At 49.9% G+C, this 21,496-nt stretch overlaps 1 protein-coding gene across 1 annotated transcript in view; it reads left to right on the top strand.

Annotated features, from left to right (window-relative positions):
- The window catches only part of Fbn3 (fibrillin 3), a 55,936-nt gene that overhangs the window by 20,669 nt on the left and 13,771 nt on the right, over positions 1 to 21,496 (top strand). The window contains 26 exon segments of the mRNA XM_013033517.1: positions 494 to 719; positions 1,575 to 1,700; positions 2,644 to 2,769; positions 2,936 to 3,058; positions 3,607 to 3,732; positions 5,412 to 5,537; positions 6,990 to 7,112; positions 7,295 to 7,417; positions 7,559 to 7,684; positions 7,760 to 7,882; positions 8,499 to 8,621; positions 9,051 to 9,212; positions 9,950 to 10,018; positions 11,157 to 11,282; positions 12,568 to 12,693; positions 13,076 to 13,225; positions 15,717 to 15,788; positions 16,211 to 16,336; positions 16,620 to 16,749; positions 16,931 to 17,052; positions 17,393 to 17,496; positions 17,498 to 17,510; positions 18,034 to 18,162; positions 18,648 to 18,767; positions 20,264 to 20,389; positions 21,291 to 21,443. Coding sequence (XP_012888971.1) covers positions 494 to 719; positions 1,575 to 1,700; positions 2,644 to 2,769; positions 2,936 to 3,058; positions 3,607 to 3,732; positions 5,412 to 5,537; positions 6,990 to 7,112; positions 7,295 to 7,417; positions 7,559 to 7,684; positions 7,760 to 7,882; positions 8,499 to 8,621; positions 9,051 to 9,212; positions 9,950 to 10,018; positions 11,157 to 11,282; positions 12,568 to 12,693; positions 13,076 to 13,225; positions 15,717 to 15,788; positions 16,211 to 16,336; positions 16,620 to 16,749; positions 16,931 to 17,052; positions 17,393 to 17,496; positions 17,498 to 17,510; positions 18,034 to 18,162; positions 18,648 to 18,767; positions 20,264 to 20,389; positions 21,291 to 21,443 — 3,199 coding nt within the window.

The following is a 21,496-nucleotide window of genomic DNA, read 5'->3' as shown; positions in this document are numbered from 1 at the left end:
AGCTCTTCAGCTCAAGGCGAGCGCTCTACCACTTGAGCTACAGTGCCACTTCCGGTTTTCTGGTGGTTTATTGGAGATAGGAGTCTCACAGTCTCTCCTGCCCGGGCTGGCTTTGAACCGCGATCCTCAGATCTCAGCCTCCTGAGTAGCTAGGATTACAGGCGTGAGCCACCAGCGCCCTGCTGAGATCTTCTTGAAGAAGATCTCTGCCTCCTGAGTTGCTGGGATTATAGGCATGAGCCACTGGCCCAGTGAAGTCTATTCTTCAGGCACCTTTTGTACTATCCTTCTGTGTGCTGTGTGACCTAGGACAGATCATTACCCTCTGGGTGGCAGGGATCCCACTGTCTCTATGGAGGAACTGGCAAAGATGACCTCTGGGGCCTCCTGGTTCAGAAACTTTTCTCCCTTATAATGTATTCAGTTAGGGCATCTCTCTTCCCTGGCTAGGGTCAGTATCTTGTGGCTCTTTTGCAGGGCCTCATGTCTATAGCGATCCTGTCCCATAACTCTTATCTGAAGCTCCCTTGGCCTTTGCCGCCGCGTGCTACACACACAAACCTCCAGGCCATGCACCCCTGTCCCTACAGACATCGATGAATGTCTCATCTCCCCTGATCTCTGCGGCCAGGGCGTCTGCGTCAACACCCCAGGCAGCTTTGAGTGCGAGTGTTTTCCGGGCTACACAAGTGGCTTCATGCTCATGAAGAACTGCATGGGTGAGTGGCTGCAGGATGACATCACAGCCCTGGGTAGGATGGGCGTCCAGAGGAGGTGGATGTGGTGAAGTGCCCTACATATTGGGGGCACAGTAACCCTGGGTGCCTCAGGGTACCAACATTAGCAAAGAGGCCTGGGAGGGGGCTGTGTTCTGGGAGCAGCCAGCATAGTGGGGGTGGGGCAGGTCTCCCAGAAACCAGGAAATGCTGCCATTTGAGAAACATCTGGCCAGGTGTTAATGGCTCACACTTGTAATCCTAGCTACTAAAGAAGCTGAGATCTGAAGATTCAGGATCAAAGCCAGCCAGGGCAAGAAAGTCTGTGAACCTCTTACTTCTAATTAACAACCAAAAAGCTGGAAGTAGAGCTGTGGCTCAACTGGTAGCCTTAGAAGCCCTAAGTTCAAGCACCAATAGTGACATAGAAAAGAAAAAGAGGGGCAGGGAAGTTGGCTCAGTGGTAGAGTGTTTGCCTTGCATGCATGAAGCCCTGGGTTCGATTCCTCAGAACCACATAAGCAGAAAAAAAGCCGAAGTGGTGCTGTGGCTCAAGTGGTAGGGTGCTAGCCTTGAGCTGAAGAGCTGAGGGACAGTGCCTAGACCCAGAGTTCAGCCCTCATGACCGACAAAAAAAATGGAGCTGTGAGCTAAAAAGCTAAGGGACAGTGCCCAGGCTCTGAGCTCAAGCTCTAGTACTGGTACCACAAACAAACATCTGGGCCAGGTGTGGTAGCACTGAGTCTCCAGGCTGTGCTGACTTCAGCAGGGTAATGGGTGGGGAACAGCAGAGAGAAACTTCCAGGAACCAAATCCTTGGTCAGCATGTCCAATGTACCATCTCTTCTCCATAACCAGACGTGGATGAGTGTGTAAGGGACCCGCTGCTGTGCCGTGGAGGCAGCTGTACCAACACTGACGGGAGCTTCGAATGCCGCTGTCCCCCAGGACACAAGCTGACAGCCCAGGGCACTGCCTGTGAGGGTGTGTGTTGGTGTGAGCATGTACCTGTCTGGATGTCTTGTTGTCTGAACAAGATGGTGGGCTGGTGTGTCTGTGGTTCTCCCTGGGGATGGGCCTGTGTATGTGCAATTGAAAAGCAAGTGTGCAAGCAGGTGTGAGTAGAGTGTAGATGCATAGGCAATAGAAGTGCGTGTGAACATGCCCTATGTGAGTTTGTATCCTGTGAAAGGGTATCTAAATACATGTGCATTGAGTCTGGGAGTATGTGCGTCTACACGAGGGTGTTTGCATGTGAGTTGGTATGAGTATGTGCATGTGGGTGAGTATGTAAGGGGATGCGTGTGTTTGTGTGTAACTCTATAGGGAAAGGCATGAGTGCATGAAGTGTGTGTATGCATCTCTTGGTGTGCAGAGGATGTGTGTGTTTATGTGCTTACAGAAGGGAAATGTTTGTGTTGTTTGGGTTTTTGTTTTCTTTTTTGGTACTAGAGCCTGAGCTCAGGGTCTCATGCTAGCTTGACTTGCTTGCTCATCTAGTGTTCTACTACTTCCAGCCATGCCTCCAGCCCTGCTTTTTGCTGGTTATTTTGGCCATGAGTCTCACCAACTTACCTGCTCAGGCTGGCTTTGAGCTATAATCCTGTAGATCTCAAAAACTTGTAGAGCTAGGATTATAAGCATGAGCCACAAGTGCTGGGGGTTGTGTTTATGTGTAGTTATACTTGTGCACATGCACACACACACACACACAAGGAGTGTGTATGGGTGTGGCTCTCCATCCAGGTGTGGATATCTAGGCAGGTGTGTGTGTGTGTGTCCTGGCCTGTGGCATGAGATGTGCTTGTGGGCAGTGTAGGCACTCTTCAGAGTGTCCCTGAGTGTCTCACACGGCCGTGAAGACGGCAGATGGGGTGCAGGCCCCTCCCTCACCAGGGATCCCCACCAGCTGCGGGTCCCCCCACAGACATCGACGAGTGTGCCCTGCGGGACAGTCTGTGTCTTCATGGCCAGTGTGTCAACCTCATCGGCACCTTCCACTGTGTCTGCCACTCGGGCTTCCAGGTCACGCCTGAGCGCCAAGGCTGCCAGGGTGAGACTGCCAGGCCCCCTACCCGCCCTCAGCCCCCCGAGGCCTGCCCCCCAATCTGCCCACCCTCCTCCAGCACCCCACTGCTGGGTACCCCCTAAACTAGGCCCTGCCTGTGTCCGACCTTCTCTCACTGCCGGACCCCTCCTGCCTGTCCCACCTTCCACAGACATCGATGAGTGCCGGGTGGGGAATGGTGGCTGCGAGGCGCACTGCGTGAACACTGAGGGCAGCTTCCAGTGCAGCTGTGGACAGGGCTACGTGCTGAGGCCCGACGGGAGGGCATGCGCGGGTGGGTGGGAGCACATGCACGTAGGAGGGGGGACAGATATGCATGCATGAGTGGACGCACTGGGTGGGCACATGCGCAGGTACAAATGGAAGTAGGTGCGAAGGCGTACAGCATGTGTATGCGCATGTGTAGTCGCGTGTGAGTAGGTGGATGGGCATGTGCAGAGGCTGATGGCTGTGCTTGGGTGGGCCATATGCATGTATGGGTAAATGCATGTGGATAAACTGATGCGCATGCGTGGATAGACCGACGCACGTGGGCCGGTGCGCACGCGAGAGTCGAGGTAGTTGCGTGTGCGCATGCGTGAGTGGTCCAATGCGCATGTGTGTGCACGAGGTCTCTTTCCCGCCTTCCCTCCGGCGTCAGAAGGGTGACGGCTGGCGTCAGCCTGTCCCGGAATCCTGCACGGCTCAGTCCAGGCTGCATCCAGTCAGAGCTGAAGCATCCCCGAGCCTGGCCTGTGAGCTTCTGGCGCTCTCGGAAGGAACCCGGGGCATTTCCCATGTCCCTGTCCGTCGGCAGCCCACCCTCCGTCCCCGCTCCCACAGATGTGGACGAGTGTGAGGAAAACCCGGCCGTCTGTGGCCAAGGCCGGTGCACCAACGAGCCCGGTGGACACCGCTGCCTGTGTTACGAGGGTTTCACGGCTGCACCTGACGCGAAGACCTGTGTGGGTGAGAGGCCTGGGCTGAAGGGTGGGGAAGGCTGTATGTGAGTCCCCCCCCCCACCGCTTTCCTGAGGCTGCACCACGTGATCACCGCAGACCCTGGGACCCATCCCTGAAGACCTGTAGGGCTCCAGGCAGGGCATCGAGGGACAGCGCGTCGAGGTCTCCTCAGGCCCACCAGTGCCCTGGGCCCACTCTCCGAAGCCTGTGGGATCTGTTTCCAGGAAACTTTTTGTTCTTCTGGATTGCATTTGTGGAACGTGTACTACTAAGCACAGAGCCATGTTCAGCTCTGAGAGCTGTACTTTAAAATCACCACAGGCAGCCGGGCGCCTGTAATCCTAGCTATACAGGAGGCTGAGATCTGAGGAGCCGTGCAGGAAAGTCCGTGAGACTCTTATCGCCAATAAACCACTAGGAAACCAGAAGTGGCGCTGTGGCTCAAGCCGGAGAGCGCTTGCCTTGATCTGAAGAACTGAGGGACAGCGCCCAAGCCCCACGATTGACCACCCCCCCCAAAAAAAAAAATCACCACAGGCAAAAGTTTTGGTGGCAAAGGGTTTTCATTTGTTTATTTTCTCTTTTTGTGCAGTTCCTGGGGCTTGAACTTAGGCCCTGGGTGCTGTCTCTGAGCTGCTTTTTGATTAAGGCTAGCGCTCTACCAGTTGAGTCACAGTTCCACTTCTGGCTTTTTTGGTGGTTTATTGGAGATAGAGTGTCACAGACTTTCTTGCCTGAGCTAGCTTTGAATTGCGATCTTCAGATCTCAGCCTCCTGAGTAGCTAGAATTACAGGCAAAGTCTGGCTTTTAAAATTTTTATTTATTTTTTTCCTCTTTTTTTTTTTTTGTTGGTCGTGGGGCTTGAACTCTGGACCTGGGTGTTGTCCCTCAGCTCTTCAACTCATGGCTAGCACGCTATCACTTGAGCCACAGGCGCACCACTTCTGGCTTTTTTTCTGCTTACATGGAATCAAACCCAGGTCCTCATGCATGCAAGGCAAGCACTCTATCACTGAGCCACCTTCCCAGCCCTTTATTTATTTTTATATTGCCAGTCATGGGGCTTGAACTCAGGGCCTAGGCACTGGCCCTGAGCTTCTTTTGCTCAAGGCTAGCACTCTATCAGTTGAGCCACATTGCCACATCTGGCCTTTTCTGTTTATGTGGTACTGAGGAATCGAATCCAGGGTTTCATGAATACGAGGCAAACATTTTACCATTCAGCCACATTCCCAGCTCTTTTTAAAGAACAATTTAATATGTTAGTGTTAGTGCTAGAACTTAGGGTCTGGGTGCTGTCCCTTAGTCCTGTAAGCTAGCACTTTATCACTTGAGCCACAACTTCTCTTCTAGCTTTTTTTCTGGTTAATTGGAGATAAAAGTCTCATAGACTTTCCTGCTCAGGATGGCTACAAACCTTGATCTTCAGATCTCAGCCTTCTGAGAAGCTAAGATTACAGCACTCAGCTCCTAGTTAGCTTTTGAAACCTAGCATTTCCTAAATCCCTCTGGGAATGTTTGCCTGTGACATTCCTGGCCTTGGTACTAGAGGGAGCTTAGCACCATTAGAGAGCCCTAGTGTGGCAGCACACTCAGGAATTCTAGTGGTCTCCCTCCTACCCCTTTCACTTTTCTCCCATCACCAGCATCTGATCCTCAGGTCTCAAGCCCTCTCCTTCCACAGATGTGAATGAGTGTGACCTGAACCCTGACATCTGTCTCCATGGGAACTGTGAGAATACAAAAGGATCTTTTGTCTGCCACTGCCAGCTGGGCTACATCGTCAGGAAGGGGGCCACTAGCTGCTCTGGTGAGCCAGCAGTCAGCCATGCAGGTGGGAGGAACCCCAGGAGCCACTGTTGGAGATCATCAGGACTGTCTCTGTGCTTCAGGGCAGAGCCCAGTCAGAATTCATTCTTAGAGATTTCCACTAATGAGTCCTCTTGAGAGTAAATTTACCTGGGGCTCCCCTTAAACAGCTCCATAAAGCCCCAGTGGTACATTGCAACTTTCCCAAATTATCAACCAAGCCTGATAATTTTGCATGATACAAGGATGAACACTTAAATATTTGTACAGTTATAGAATTAGCTTCCCAGGGTTCCAACAACAACTGAACACATGCCTGCTGGCTTAGAGGCCCAGAGATTTATTCTTTCTCCATGAGGAGAACTCCAGGGACAAGAGCTTAGGAGGGATGGATTTTTGGTTAGGGATTTAGAGAGAGCATCTGTCCCACACATCTCTCCAGTTCTTTACCGTTCCTTGGTTTTGGAATAACAACATGCTAACTGCTGCCTTGTATGTATATGAGATCTGTCTATTTTGTCTTGTCTCTTCCTCCCTCCCTCTCTCTCTCTCTCTCCCTCCCTCTCTTTCTCTCCTCTCTCTCTCTTTTCCCCTTCCTGCTCTCTCCTCTGCCCTGGGGATGAAACCCAGGGCTTCACACTTGCCAGGCAAACACACTACCACTAGAGCCACACCCACAGCCTTTTGCTTTTAGTTTATTTTGCAGATAAGGTCTTGGGCTTTTGCCCACTGATCCTCCTATCTCCCCTCTTGTGTAGCTGGGATTTCAGGCATACTCTACCATACCACCACACCTGGGCTCATGTGGTATTATTTTCTCTGCCTGTGTCCAACTTTCACTCTTAAGAGAGAGGAGTAGTTGTTGGATCAGGGATCACTAACCGAGATAACCTCAATTTAGTGACAGTCTACAGAAATGATCACATTCACAATTGGAAGATTGGCACTTTTAATATACCTTTTGAGAGATCACAATTCCCCACACTTGGGCTCTATGGTTATTTTTATGTGTACTGGCACAAATATTGCATAACAGCATCAATTCTGGTTGATATTTAAGCCACATCTTCTTGTACTTTAGCCCCGCCCCTGCCACTTGAGCCACACTTTCTAGCACTTGGGCAGTGTCCCAACTGCTTTAAGTAGAGCCCTATTGCTTGAGCTACTCCCCCTAGTGCTTTAGCCATGCCCCTACCACTTGAGCCAGGCCTTAGTGCTTGAGTCACTCTTTCACAGCTTAAGCCATGCCCTAACACTTAAGCCACACCTCCAGCCATTTCAGACCATTTCTGAATGCTGCTCAAGTATTGCCCTTGGAGTTTTGGAGCTTCTCTCTTGGGTTCTGGAGGCGGACGGAAGCTCCTTGGTTTGGAGGGCTATCTCATATACCTTGCTCTTGACCTGCTTCTTCTCTTCTGGACCTGGGTTCCATTGTGGCACTCTCTCCTTTCAGACCTGGATGAATGTGAGCCGGGCCAGGACAGTTGTGACAGCCATGCCTCCTGCCTTAACACCCCTGGGAGTTTCAGCTGCAGGTGTCGTCCAGGCTGGGTGGGGGATGGCTTCAAATGCCATGGTGAGTACCTGGGGGAAAGGAGGGGATCCCTATAAAATGGAAGAGGTTAGTGGAGACAGGATGGGGGTTCTTGGACTCAGGGGTGTCTCTAAGGGCCATACAGGGCTGGGGTGGGTGTGCCTCCTCACGGCCCCCTCCCCCCCCATACATGCTTGAGGGTTCTGGGTTCTGATTTCATACAGACATGGATGAATGTACCACCCCAGAACATCACTGCAGCCCCAGAGCTGACTGTCTCAATGTCCCTGGGAGTTACCGCTGTGCCTGCCGCCCTGGATTTACTGGGGATGGATTCTCCTGTGAAGGTAAGTGTAGGGCTAGGCAGCAGCCAGACAGGGGCAGCCTGGGGCCCTAGGTGACCTTCAAGAATCTAGGACTTCTTCCCCCACTCTGTGTGGGTTCCAGCCCAACTGGCCTCCAGATGTCTATGCCTCTGGGCCTCTCAGATAGGGATGAATGTGCAGAGAACATGGATCTTTGTGAGAATGGCCACTGCCTCAATGTCCCTGGCGGGTACTACTGTGAGTGTGAGATGGGTTTCACTCCTACTGGGGACCATGGAGCCTGCCAGGGTGAGTCCTGGGCCTGCCAGGGTATGGGGGCAGAGAACGCTGTGGGACAGGGCAGCTCACCTGGGGTCCCTGCAAATGTGGATGAGTGCGCACTCGAGACACTGTGTGTGCCTGGTAGCTGTGAGAACCTGCCAGGCATGTTCTGCTGCCTCTGTGAGGATGGCTATGAGCTGGACCATGGTGGCAGTCACTGCACAGGTATGTGTCAGCAGACAAAGGAAAGGGCTGCAGGATGTAGCCTGCTCCTCCACTGTCCTTCCTATGTAGTCTCATCATTCCATTTATGTCACCCTGCTTTGTTCTCCTGGTACCATCTCCTGAATCAGCAGTGAATGAATGAGTATGCCTTCCCCTACAACTGCCCAAGTGCTCCTCCAGTTGTGTGTCTTTGAAAACGAGCAGATGGTAGCTGTATTTCCCTTGCAAGCCTTATTATTTCAGTTGTCACTGCTCAACTCTACCACTGTGGCTCCAAAGCAGCCATAGACAATATGTAAATGAGCACGTATGGCCAGGTGTCAATAAAACCTTATTGACACAACCTAGTTGTGGCCAGATTTGACCCATGAGTTGAAGTTTGCCAGCCCTTGGTTTGAAAGCATTTTCTAAATCTGGGTTTTATATGTTGGCTGTGGGGAGCCTAGGATGGAGGGCTTGCAGGAGGCAAACCTATGCTGAGTCCAATAGAGCAGGGTAGGCACACTCTGGAGGCCCCATCCCCTTCTGTCTGTCACCTGAGAGCAGACTCTAAACAAGGGAGAGGAGGGGGTATAGTGAAGGCTCCCAGCCAGTGACAGTGCCTTCCCCCACCCAGACATCAATGAGTGTGCAGACCCTGTGAACTGCATCAACGGACAATGCATCAACACTCCCGGCAGCTATCTCTGCAACTGCCCCCAGGATTTTGAGCTGAACCCCAGTGGGGTAGGCTGTGTGGGTGAGTCAACACTTGGCCCAAGCAAAAGGCCCTAGGATCTGTGGAGCTAGGACCTGAGTTTACATGCATGTCTACCTGCTCCTCATCCAGTTGGCACATTTGTCAATCCCAATGGGATTGCTCTTCTCATCTGGGGAGTTCTAGCCATCGGTCTAGATAAGCAGCCACATAAATGCACAATTTCATACATATCCACACATACACAGAATTAAACAGGTATACAGAGACATACAATTACACACACAACAGTTATACAAAGAGAAAGTTATACAAAGAACCACACAGAAGCACACACATGTGCACAGGGTCCACAAAGATAATTACAAACACATTGCCCTCAGATACACACACACACACATACACACATATACACACATATACATTGTTTTTCCTCTACCTTCTGCTAACCATCCCTTTCTGCTTGTGCAGACACCCGGGCTGGGAACTGTTTCCTGGAAATGCACAGCCGAGGGGATGGAGGTGTTTCCTGCAGTGCTGAGGTTGGAGTTGGGGTCACCCGAGCCTCCTGCTGTTGCTCCCTGGGCCGGGCCTGGGGCAACCCCTGTGAATTGTGTCCAATGGGAAACACAAGTGAGTAGTGTAGTTCCTACAGAGTGGGGGCCACTGCTGGGGTTCAGCCATAGAGACTGGGGAGTTTATGAGACATCTCTGCTCATGAAAACTGGTGTGGGAAGGGTAATCTTGGATCATACATTCTAAACCTTGGCCTTCATGGGCCAGGCCTTCTTCTAGAGCACTTTTGGAAAACTCAGTGTATAGTCTCACCATCACAGTCAGTCAACCCACATTGGAAATTTTTTGGTACCTTTTGCTGAGGGCTGAAGATACAGAGAAGGACAAGTTACAGCTGTGGTATACTACCCCTCATCTGGGAATCTCATTGAGAGCCAAGGGTCTGTTTGAGGCTTATGGCCTAGGAGAAAGCTAGGGAGAGAAAGGGGCCAAAGGAAGTCTTCCTACAGGAGAATTGAGGAGGTTATGAAGGATGAGTAGGAGTTTTCCTAGAAGAATAAATGGAAGGGTCTACAATGCAGTGGGAACAGCATATACAAAGCTACTGCCTTATGATCCATCTGCTTACAAATTGAATATGGGTCCTACTTTACACATACCCAGGTACTCCCAGATTTGGCCAAGGTCTCTTGGCCCCCAGGAGGCCTGGGGGTAAGCAAATGTAAGGGTACAGCGGTGGGATGGAGGCTCCCAATACTGAGCCCTTTTGGGGGACCTCCCTTTTCTGTTTCCCCTAGGCGTTGTCCAAGTGCCTCTCCTCATGACCCTTTACTTAGAGCCCATTTCCTTTGCAGGTGAGTACAGAACCCTGTGCCCGGGTGGTGAGGGCTTCCGACCCAACCCCAATACTGTCATTCTGGAAGGTAAGTTTCTGGCATATCCTCTGCCCGTCTGTCCATCTCTGTCCATTCACCCCCTAAGACCCTTTCTCTTATCCTTACTTCACCAAAGTACCTTGTTGGGTGGCCATATCCTCCATCCATCTGGAGGCCAAGCAGCAGAGCCAAAATTTAAAATTTTTGGCTTTAAAATTATTCTTTAGCCATCTCTTTTTTTATTTCTTTTGTCCACCCACCCATCCATCCACCTGCTCACTATTCATCCATTCACACATCCATCTATCTTTTCATTTATTCACTGCCACCCACCCTTCACTCAGCTACCCATCATTCTCATCATCCAGCTATCCATTGATTCTTTATCAGTCTATTGGTCTGTTGTTCATCCCACCCATTTATCTCCACATCATCCATTTCCATCTGTATATCTATCTACCTCTCCATTTATCCATCCCTCTATCCACCCATCTAGATATTGATCCATCTACACCTCCACCCATCCTTTTGTTCATCCTCATTCCTTCTCCATCCATGTGTCTATCAGCCCCCATCTGCTCTGTCTGTCTGCCAACCTCCTATTCACCCACTCATCCATTTCTCATCAATCCATTCCCCCAAATCTGTCTTTTCGTTCACCACCTCTTCCATTTTTTTTTTTTTTTTTGTTGGTCGTGGGACCTGAACTCTGGGCCTGGGCGCTGTCCCTCAGCTCTTCAGCTCAAGGCCAGCACCCTACCACTTGAGCCACAGCACCACTTCCAGCTTTTTCTGCTTATGTGGTGCTAAGGAATCAAACCCAGGGCCTCATGCATGCAAGGAAAGCACTCTACCACTGAGCCACCTTCCCAGCCCCTCACCTCCTTTTCCATTGACCCACTTTTTCCACCTATTTCTGGTAGCTTTTTGTAGGCACTCAGCTTCCCATCAGTCCTCCTTGGGGAATGATGAGACTGGGAAGACATGAATGGGAGGATGGACAGTGTGGACGCACAGATGAGAGGAAAGGAGCTGGACTCAGGCCAGTTCTGACGGTCCAGCCTTTGAGGCAGATTCTTCAAAGCTCCTACAGCCATGGATAACTCCTGGGGGTGGTTGAAAGGCAGCCCATGAGTGTCCTTTAAGACCCCTGCTAGGGTTTAGCTCAGCTTTCATTTCCACACAGACATTGATGAATGCCAGGAACTGTCTGGGCTGTGTCAGGGAGGCAACTGTGCCAATACTTTTGGCAGCTTCCAATGTGAGTGCCCGCATGGGTACCAACTCAGTGGGGACACCCGCATCTGCGAGGGTGAGTATGGACTCTTCCTGTATTGGGTCAGGCTCTCCTCCATTTCTGCTATTCTGCTTGGACTGTGATCCTTTTGTTGGCTTGTTGGGATGGCAGACAAAGACCACCAATATGACTTGATACTTGAGTTGGGGATCTTAAGAACTTTTGCCTTCGCTGGCCTGGGAATATGATCCTTTTCTTTTCAGCCTCCCAAGTAGCTGGAATTACAGGTGTGAGTCACCATTGTTAAACATTTTTGTCTCCTTAATAGTCACTTTTATGGAGGGGTGAAGCCTAGAGTCATCTAGTGCTCTGCACTTTTTTGTGATTATCACTTCCAGCATAATCTACCAGTGGTGGGAGGTATATTTATTTGGTAGTATTAGGGATTGAAATCAGGGCCTCATTTTGCTTGCTTGCTCACAGCTGGCACTCTACCACTAGAGCCATACCTCCACTCCTAGTTTTGGTGGCTAAGAGATAAGAATCTCATGGGCTTTTCTTGTCCAAGCTGGCTTTGAACCAAGATCCTTAAATCTCAGCCTCCTGAATAGCTGGGATTATAGATGTGAACCACTAGCACCTGGCTCAGATATTTTTGTTGTTGTTGGTCATAGGTCTTGAATTCAGGGCCTGGGGGGTCTGTCCCTGAGCTTTTTTGCTCAAAGCTAGCACTCTACCACTTTGAGCCAAAGCACCACTTCCAATTTTCTGGTGGTTAATTGGAGATAAGAGTCTCACAGACTTTCCTGCCCAGGCTGGCTTTGAACCATGATCTTCAGGTCTCAGCCTCTTGAGGAGCTAGGATTATAGGAGTGAGCTACCAGTGCCTGGTTAGGTTTTTTTTGTCAGTCATGGGGCTTTAACTCTGGACCTGAGTGCTGTCCCTCAGCTCTTCACTCAAGGCTAGTGCTCTACCACTTGAGCCAAAGCCATTTCCGGTCTTCTGGTGGTTTATTGGAGGTAAGAGTTTCACAGTCTTTCCTGCTTGGGCTGGTTTTAAACTGCAATTCTCAGGCCTCAGCCTCCTGAGTAGCTAGGATTACAGGACTGAGCCACCAGTGCCCAGCCTGACTAGATATTTTTTAAAGAATAGAATTGTTATACTACAATTTTTCTACTTAATACTCTGATTACGTCTTTCCATATCTATACACTAAACTGTCTGCATCATTTCAAGCTGACTTTGTGAACAGACTAAAACCTAGAATGAAATTCTTCCAATGGGCATAGGGTCTGCAGTTGCCCAATCACTGGTCACCACTGCCTGTTGCCTCTGCCCCACACTGCCCTCTCCCTACAGATATTGATGAGTGTGCCACACAGTTGGGTATATGTGGCCCAGGCACATGCTACAACACCCTGGGAAACTACACCTGCATCTGCCCTGCAGAGTACCTGCAAGTTAATGGCGGCAACAATTGCATGGGTAGGAAGTATGATGGGGATGGGGGAATGGGCATTGCAAGATCACATGGTATGGAAGGAACCACTGAGAGCCTCTAAGCCTTAGAAATACACAGAGAGAAATATTTAGGAGGGGAAAGAGGGAGGGTGAACATATTTGAAGTGCTGATCATGCATCCGTGAATAATATTGAAAAACTCAAAAGCCCAGGGCTGCCATGAACAGTTGTTCAAGTTGTGGACTGCCCAACAAAGGTTAAGTCATGAAAGGTTCTCAAGTGTGTGTGGGGAGAAAGACTAAGTTACTCATGTTCAAAGGAATTCAGGAGTGAATTTAAAGTTTGTTTCTGTTTTCCTGTGCCTTGGATCACCCATTCCTCTATTCTCTCCCAATGCCAAGGACAGATATGAGAAAGAGCATGTGCTTTCGCTATTATAATGGCACCTGTAGGCACGAGCTGGCCTTCAACATCACTCAGAAGATGTGCTGCTGTTCCTACAACATCGGCCAGGCATGGAACAGACCTTGTGAAGCCTGCCCCACACCTGCTAGCTGTGAGTGCACCTCTCCTCCCCTCATTTGAGCTTTGGACTGCCTTGCACTGGTGCAAGCTGGAATCAAGGTTACATTCCCCACGTGGATGGGAAAAGCAGTCTTTCTTCCAATTTGCAGACTTTGCAAACTCAGCATGGATTGGTGATGGGAAAAACCCTTGGTGACACAGTTACTCTAAGAGGCTTACCAAGTGTCTGGAGTTGAAGAGGAAACACAGATAGAGAAACCTAGGTCACATCCCCCTACCCCACAAAGCTGGGAAAAGGCAGTCTTAGGGAAACTCGAGGAAGATTGGGCCCTGAAGGAAAATGCTTGGCCTGTCAGATAAGGGAGGGAAGTTGAGGTAGGAAGGACAGACAGAGCTGCTGATAGTGTGGAGCCAACTTTGTTGACAGCTAGGATGCAGCCTAAGTCAAATGTGATGATACATGCCTATAATCACCTCAGGAGGTGGAGGTAGGAGGAGTTTGAGGCCAGACTGGACTACATAGCAGTCTCTGTCTCACAAAACAATAACCTGTTGGTAAACAGAACAAGATTCAGAAAGAACAGCAGGAATGGGGCCAGGTCAGAGCATGGCATGGGTCAATTCCTTCCCTGGGCCATTACCAGCAACCTGGTGACTTTTGGAAATGCAATTCTGGAGGCTAGAAGCTCAGAGTCAAGATGTCAGCAGGGCTGGGCTCTGAGGACTGCAGTGGAAGATCCTTTCTGATGACTTTTTTTTTTTTGCCAGTCCTGGGGTTCGAACTCAGGCCCTGGATGCTGTCCCTGAGCCTCTTTAGTGCTCTACCACTTCAGTCTCAGCACCACTTCCAGTTTTTTAGTAGTTACTTGGAGATGAGAGTCTCATGGGAACTTTCCTCCCCAGGCTAGCTTTGAACTCCAATCCTCAGATCTCAGCCTACTCAGTAGCTAGGATTACAGGCATGAGCCACCAGTGCCCAGCTCAGATAATTATGTTGATGATTCTTTTTGGTGATCCTTGGTGTATAGCTACATCATCCTGGTCTCTGCTTCAGTCTCTCTGTCCCCCCTCCTTCTCCTTTTCTTATTTTTTACTGGGTTTTGAACTCAGGACCTCTCTCTCACTTGCTAGGCAGATACTCTGCTACTCAGCCCCCAGTCCTTCCCCTGTTTTTTTTTTCTTTGCTTCAGTTATCTTTCAGATAAGGCCTTTTGTTTTTGCCTGGACCAACCTTGGACCTTGATCCTTCTATCTTTATTTCCCACATTGCCAAGATTACAGGCATGAACTACCACCCTCTACCCTCTCTATGCCTCTTCTCTGGACTTTGGGGTCACCTTATTCCAGTCCCATCCCTTCTTAACTTGATGATATCTGCAAAGACAAGAGTTTCCAAATAAGGGCACATTCTGAGGTTCCATTTGAGGGAATATTATGTTGCACAACCAGGTGCATAGACCCATAGGAAAAGTCACTATTGAGCATTTCTGGGCTCTGGGTGTTGAGCTCTAGGAAATAAGAATAAAGGAGATTCAGTTCTTCACCCTGCACTGTGTTTGGAAGGCAGCTGATGCAGGTTCTCTACCACTTTATTCATTCTTTTTCAAATAGGGTATCACTTTTTGCCTTGGACTATCTGGAACACAGTCTTCCAATTTTTTTTTTGTTTCCCATATAGCTGGGTTTATAGGCATGTACTACCACATTCATGTATTGGTTGAAATGGTGTCTCAACTTTTTGCCCAACTGGCCTCGAATCAATCCTCCAGTCTTTTTCTTCAAAGTAGCTAAGATGACAGGCATGAGCCACCACTCCCGATTCTCTTTCTCTCTCTCTCTCTTTTTTTTTTTTTGGTCGGTTGTGGGACTTGAACTCTGGGCCTGAACGCTGTCCCTCAGCTCTTCAGCTCAAGGCTAGAGCTTTACCACTTAAGCCACAGCACCACTTCCACCTTTTTCTGTTTATGTGGTGCTGAGGAATTGAACCCAGGGCCTCATGCATGCAAGGCAAGCACTCTACCACTGAGCCACCTTCCCCAGCCCCTCTTTCTCTCTTTTAAAAGAGACCTTCTCTAATCCTAATGATCTTCCCACGGCCCCATCTTCAGACACTCTGTAACATAGGACTTTGGGGCTGCAATTTCTAACACATAAACTTTGGAGATGGGGGAGTTGAATCAACACTGGAAAGACAAGTGGGAGAAGAGTTCTCAAAATCTCTACAGGTAGGGGCAGAGGTGAATATGGTAGTATAGTAACAAAGCAGTCTGTGTTTCTCTAATGATGCCAACAAGTATGCTTGGTTGTAGCCTGAGCAGCAAAGAACTTTGGGGGATGGGGGGTCTCCCTTTTGTGTGTTGGGGAACTACTGATTGCACAGGCCAGGGGCAATCTTGAGCCCAGGGCTGCTTAAGCAAGCTCGGGCAGGTTAGAGAAGACCAGGTGGGGTTGGGCTGTGGGGTGAGAGGGGTGAGGACTCTCCTTGCAGAGTCTGCTCTGAAGCTCTGCTGTCCTTGGCACAGCTGACTACCAGGTCTTGTGTGGGAGCCAAGTCCCTGGCTTCATCACTGACATGCACACTGAAAGGCCCCGCGGTGAGTGCTGCCCCTCACATACATCTGAGTGTCCCCAGCCTGGCTGTTCTTCCTAATCCCACCCTTCCTTCCTTTCCACCCTGTCTCCTTAGCCTCTCTCTGCCCAAAAACCCTAGGAATCTACCCCCAAAATCTACCCTTCCTCCCTCCCTCCCTCCTGTGCTGGGGATGGAACCCACAACCTCATGCATGCTATATCCTCACCCTGAAATATGCATTTTTTAATTGACACCAGAACTTTTACCTGCCCTCCCTGTGCTGGCCACATCTGGCCTCTTTGTGGTCTGAGCAGGAGCATTTTGGCCCCAGCAGTTTTTGTGGATGGAGCAAATGCTTGCTGGCTGCCACAGCCCCTTCTACCACACTGTAGGACCAGCAGGTACCCAGGGATGGGCCCCCCTGACCTCTTATGTCTTCCCCAGATATTGACGAGTGCAGGGAAATCCCAGCCATCTGTACCCATGGCGTCTGCATCAACCAGGCCGGGAACTTCCACTGCGAGTGTCCTATGGGCTTCCAGTACCACAGCGACTTGCTGGCCTGTGAAGGTGCCCACCTGTTCTATCCCCAGCTCTGGGGCCTTGGTTGAGGAGGGGGGATGCTGCCCTTCCCCCCACATGGGTCTCCCATGATGCAATTGAGGGGAACCATGTAAAACTCTGAACCTGTTTCCCCATCTGAGTGAATATCTTCCTGGGGTCCTCTATCCCTTCTAACCACCCTTGCTCTGGTTTTAGATGTTTTCAGAGAGATCTTCAGGGCTGAGCTTGGGGTCTGGTTCTGTCAGGGTGGGCTTCTCTTATCCACTTGGTTCACTGGCTTGGCCCACAGATGTGGATGAGTGTGGTACCACAGAGAGTCCCTGTGGGAGGAAAGAATCCTGTGTCAACATCCCTGGCAGCTACCGCTGTGAGTGTGCCCAAGGATTCACACTGTCGCCCAGAGGAGTCTGCGTGGGTGAGTGGGGTATCCAGGATGATGGGCCAGACCCTAGCAGAGCAAGTCTGGCAACCCAGAGACCCTGGAGGGATCTTAAACATGGGTGCTTCAGGACAGGCTCAGGCTCCCCCATTGTAGCATGGGGGGTTGGGGAAACAGTGATGTGGCCCTTGGACATACTCTGCTGCCTGAATCCCTGGATGGAATGAGTGCCAGGAGATCATGAATGTCTGTGGTCATGGTGACTGCGTGGACATGGAGGGCAGCTACGTGTTCCTCTGTCACCATGGTTTCCGGGCCTCAGCAGACCAGACCCTCTGCATGGGTGAGAGGCCTTCTTGTGTCTTCCTCTCAGGACAGGCTCTGCCTGGGGTCTTCATCTCCCCCAGGTTGGGATGGCTCTTTTATCTATACTAATTCACAAATGGATGCAGATTTGAATCCTGGCTCTTAAATCTTAAATCTGTCTCCCCATGCCTCAGTTTTCCTACCTGTAAAATGAGAATAATAGGTAGTGCCAGATACCCCATCTAAGGGTCACTGTCCAGCCATCTGAACCAGGTATGGTGCTGGGAGACAGGCTGGGTCGACTGGGTCCTCTCCCCAAACCACCAGTGCACTTCCCTTGGGTGCATTGAGTGGGTTGGTGTGTTTGGCTCTGTCAGACCTTGATGAATGTGACTGGTGGCCATATGGGAATGGAACCTGCAAGAATACCATTGGCTCCTATAACTGCCTCTGCTTTCCAGGCTTTGCAGCTTCACACAATGGGGGACTGTGTGGGTGAACTTGCAGGGTTAGGGGACAGGCCTCTGTGTCCTCTTGAATAGCAGATACATCTGACGAGCATTGGTGGCTCAGACCAGTAATCCTTCCTACTCAGAGGCTGACATCTGAGGATTGAGGTTTGAAGCCAGCCCTAGCAGGAAAATCCTTAAGATTCCTACCTCCAGTTAACCACCAGAAGCCAGAAGTGGAGCTGTGGGCCAAGTAGTAGAGTGCTAGCCTTGAGTGAAATATCTCAAGAGACAGTACCCAGGCCCTGAGTTCAGGTGCCAGCCCTAGTACAAAGAAAAAAAGGAAAGTAATTATCTGGGATGCAGTTAAGAGCACTTAGTGGCATATTCATAGCACCATATGGTTTTATATTAGAAAATAATAGTATCTACCTCATACAATAATAGGATGATTAATATGTAGAGTTGTATAGGAGTGCTTGCTTAACTGAAGTCTGTACCATCAGCTCATGGGAGGCTCAATGTTCTTAGGCTCCATGACTGACTACCTGCCCATTTCCTCACTGCAGATACTGATGAGTGTACCATCTTGGTGGGGCAGGTGTGCCAGTTTGGCCAGTGCCTCAACATAGCTGGCTCCTTCCTCTGTATCTGCCAGGATGGCTTCGAACTCACAGCCGATGGGAGGAATTGTGTGGGTAAGTCTCCCAATGGTGTTTTGAGTCATTTCAGCCAGACCTCAAGCCACAGTCACTTGCAGATGGCACTTTTGAGTGGGCCTGGTTTTATCTGATACCTGTGTGCATTTATTTTAAGGTATAATAATAATAAAAACAAAAACCCTTGCACATCACAGTTTCATAGGGTGTGCAGGTTAGGGTGAGACTGTCTGAGAGATGTAAGTCTTCTGAGACAAAGAATAGATTTGCTAAGTGGATGCCACAGAAATCTTGGAAGGCTTCTTGCTCCCCCTTGCCCTCTGGACTCTTCATTCTCCACCTTTAACTCACCAGATAATCACTCCCTTGATGCTCAAACTGGACCCCAAATTGGTATTGGGAGAGAGGGCTTATCACAGGACCCTGAGCCATCATGCAGTGACCACCAGACATTGGCCCCAGCCCCAGGTGAGCCCTCCACCTCCTCTCTCACACTGGGGTTCCCTCTTTGTTTTCCCCAACAGACACCAACGAATGTGTGACCCTTTCAGAATCCTGCCTGCCAGGCGTCTGCCAGAACCTTGAGGGCTCCTTCCGCTGCAGCTGCCCCCTGGGGTTCCAAGTGCAGAGGGAGCATTGTGTGGGTGAGTGTCCAGTTTCATGTCCCAGCCTTGGGAGCAGGGAGGTACCTCTGGGCCTCTGTCTCCTCGTCAGCTTACAAGCCCAGCACGAAGCATGGCTACATATGTTGGTGGCACTGTTATAGTTGCTTTTAGATTATTGACTACAGATTTTCTCTCCAGGTCTCCCACAGAATTTGTGGGCCCTATAAAATGGACACAGGCTCTTCTCACTCAGTAATTGACCATGATCTTCCCTGGTGTAATCACCCACAGGGGTAACTAAGCTAGATTGGCCTGACTTGACCTTCACTGGTTCTTTCATAGGGCTAGACTTATACAGTATAGGCTAACTTGGGCCAGTCTGATCTAAGTAGATGAGCTAGCCTCATACAGTCTAGACTAACCTGGAGTGAACTGATCTCATGACCGCTGGTCTAATCTTTTCTTTTTTATTATTTTTATGAGAATACCATACAGAGGATTTACAATTACATGGGCAAGATAATGAGTATATTTCTTACCAAGCATTGTTGCCTCCTCTTTGTTTCCCCTTCCCATCCCTTCCCATACTCCCCTCTCCCCCCACCTGATCTTCCCCCCACCCCCCATCTAGTCTAATCTTGCATTTGGGCTAGCCTTGATCTGGGCCACTCTGGATCAGTCTGGCTTGAAAAATGGCCTCTCTTGGACATAACTAGTTTAGACCAGTTTAGCCTGGTCCCTTTTTGGCTTATTCTATCTGGGATAGACTGGTACAACATGAATGGACTCTGTCTAGTAATGGCTAAGTTTATCCAGTCTCAATTAGACTTGCACAGTTTTAAGTCTCTAAAGATGATCTTTGAAATTTAATTGGGAGGCTGAGATTGGGAAGAACCAAGTTTGAGCCTAGCCTAGGCAGTAATAAAAAAGCTGGGAGTGGTGGTGCACCACCTATGCAAGAAGAGTAAATAGGATTGCAGTCCAACTGGCCCAGTTAGACCATATTCAAAAAACAAAGCAAGATGGGCTGGAGGTGTGAATCTAGTGATGGAGCACCTGTCCAGCAAGTGCAAGGCTCTGAGTTCAAACCCTAGTACTGCTCACCCCTCAAAAAGACAATGGGAGTTTGGGATCATGTTAAATCCTCAGGTACTCTACCCACTTCAGCCCCTAGGTATGTGAGAAATGGACCTCTACCCCATCTATACCTCCCAATAGCCAAATCCTTCCCCTAGGGTGGGAGTCTTACTTGTACAATCCCAACTCCTGTGCCTGTGTGTTACCACATGTGTGTTCACATACATATGCTGGTACCGAGGCTTTAATTCAGGGCCTGAGTATTGTCTGTGAACTGTTTTGCTCAAGGCTAGCACTCTGCCACTTGAGCCACAGCTCCACTTTTGACTTTCTGGTAGTTGTAGATAAGAATTTCATGGACTTCCCTGCCCAGGCTGGCTTTGAATTTTGGTCCTCAGGATTATAGGTATGAGCCACCCATGCCTAACTCAGTCCCAGATCTGTCTTTGCCCCTCCAGATATCGATGAATGCTTGGAAGAACCCAACATCTGCCCCTTTGGGACCTGTATCAACAGTCCTGGGAGCTTCACATGCCTCTGCCCACCTGGCTTTGTCCCTTCTGAAAATGGGCACCGTTGCTTTGGTAAGTCTGGGTCCAGGGTGTGTGTGTGTGTGTGTGTGTGTGTATATATATATATATATATATATATATATATGTATGTATGCTTGGCTTAGAGAAGGGAGTAGGGGTGTATGTTGAGGAAGGATCAGATCACCCAGAATTGGGGGCTCTGTATTCTTGAAACTCTGGCCAGACAAGCCACTTCTACAGAGGGCTAGCTTGTCTATTCTGGGCTAGCCTGGTCCCTTGAGCTTAGGTTGTTCTGTAATAATTGGCTGCCCTCACTGAGTAGGTTTTGGTCAGTCCAAGCTAGCTGAGGCCACTGGATAACTTCCTCTCTGTTGGGCTAGCCTCGGCCAGCATGGGTTAGCTTCAACCAACTTGAGCCAGCCTTTTCTCTCAGGCTGAAATACAGCTTGCAGTTCTACTCAACTAACATCTTTCTGGGGATCTGGGCTCACTAGAAGCCATGTCCCAGCCTGACCGTGAGCACTTTCAATTTGGTGGGAGTCCAAGGGACCTAATGTTTGAGGGTTTGAAGCCCGAAATCCTGAGTCCTCAAGCTCTCTGGAATCAGTGGCTTTCTTTTTGTCTCTCTAGATAGGGGCTTTTCTGGTTGAAGAGTAACTGGCCGAATTGGGCCATTCTTCCTGGCACAGGGGTACCTCACAACAGAAAAGAAGGGATTCCCATCTTTCTATCCAAAGTCCCAGGGATGATCTTCATTGGCCCAGTGTGGGTTATGTGTTCATTTCTGGAGGCAATCACCATTCCCTGGGGTATGGATAGTTAGTGATTGGCTGCTAGTAGGACCAGCACTGCCCCTTTACCTGGGGTGGAGGGGTGGAGGAAAGCAGAGCAAATGCACACAGCTGTGGGCATTTAATCATCTTAATAGAGCTCCTTACCTCCCACCCCACAGACACACGACAGAGTTTCTGCTTCACCCGTTTTGAGGCTGGAAAGTGCCTGGTGCCCAAAGCATTCAACAACACCAAGACCCGATGCTGCTGCAGCAAGAGGCCTGGGGAGGGCTGGGGTGACCCCTGTGAGCTGTGTCCCCAGGAGGGCAGTGGTTAGTGCCCGTCCTGCCCTGATCACTTCTCTAGCCACCTGTGCTCCTTTCTT

This window comes from Dipodomys ordii, unplaced genomic scaffold (genome assembly GCF_000151885.1).
Source record: "Dipodomys ordii isolate 6190 unplaced genomic scaffold, Dord_2.0 Scaffold171, whole genome shotgun sequence".
NCBI lineage: Eukaryota > Metazoa > Chordata > Mammalia > Rodentia > Heteromyidae > Dipodomys > Dipodomys ordii.
This window is presented reverse-complemented; position numbering and strand designations above follow the sequence as displayed.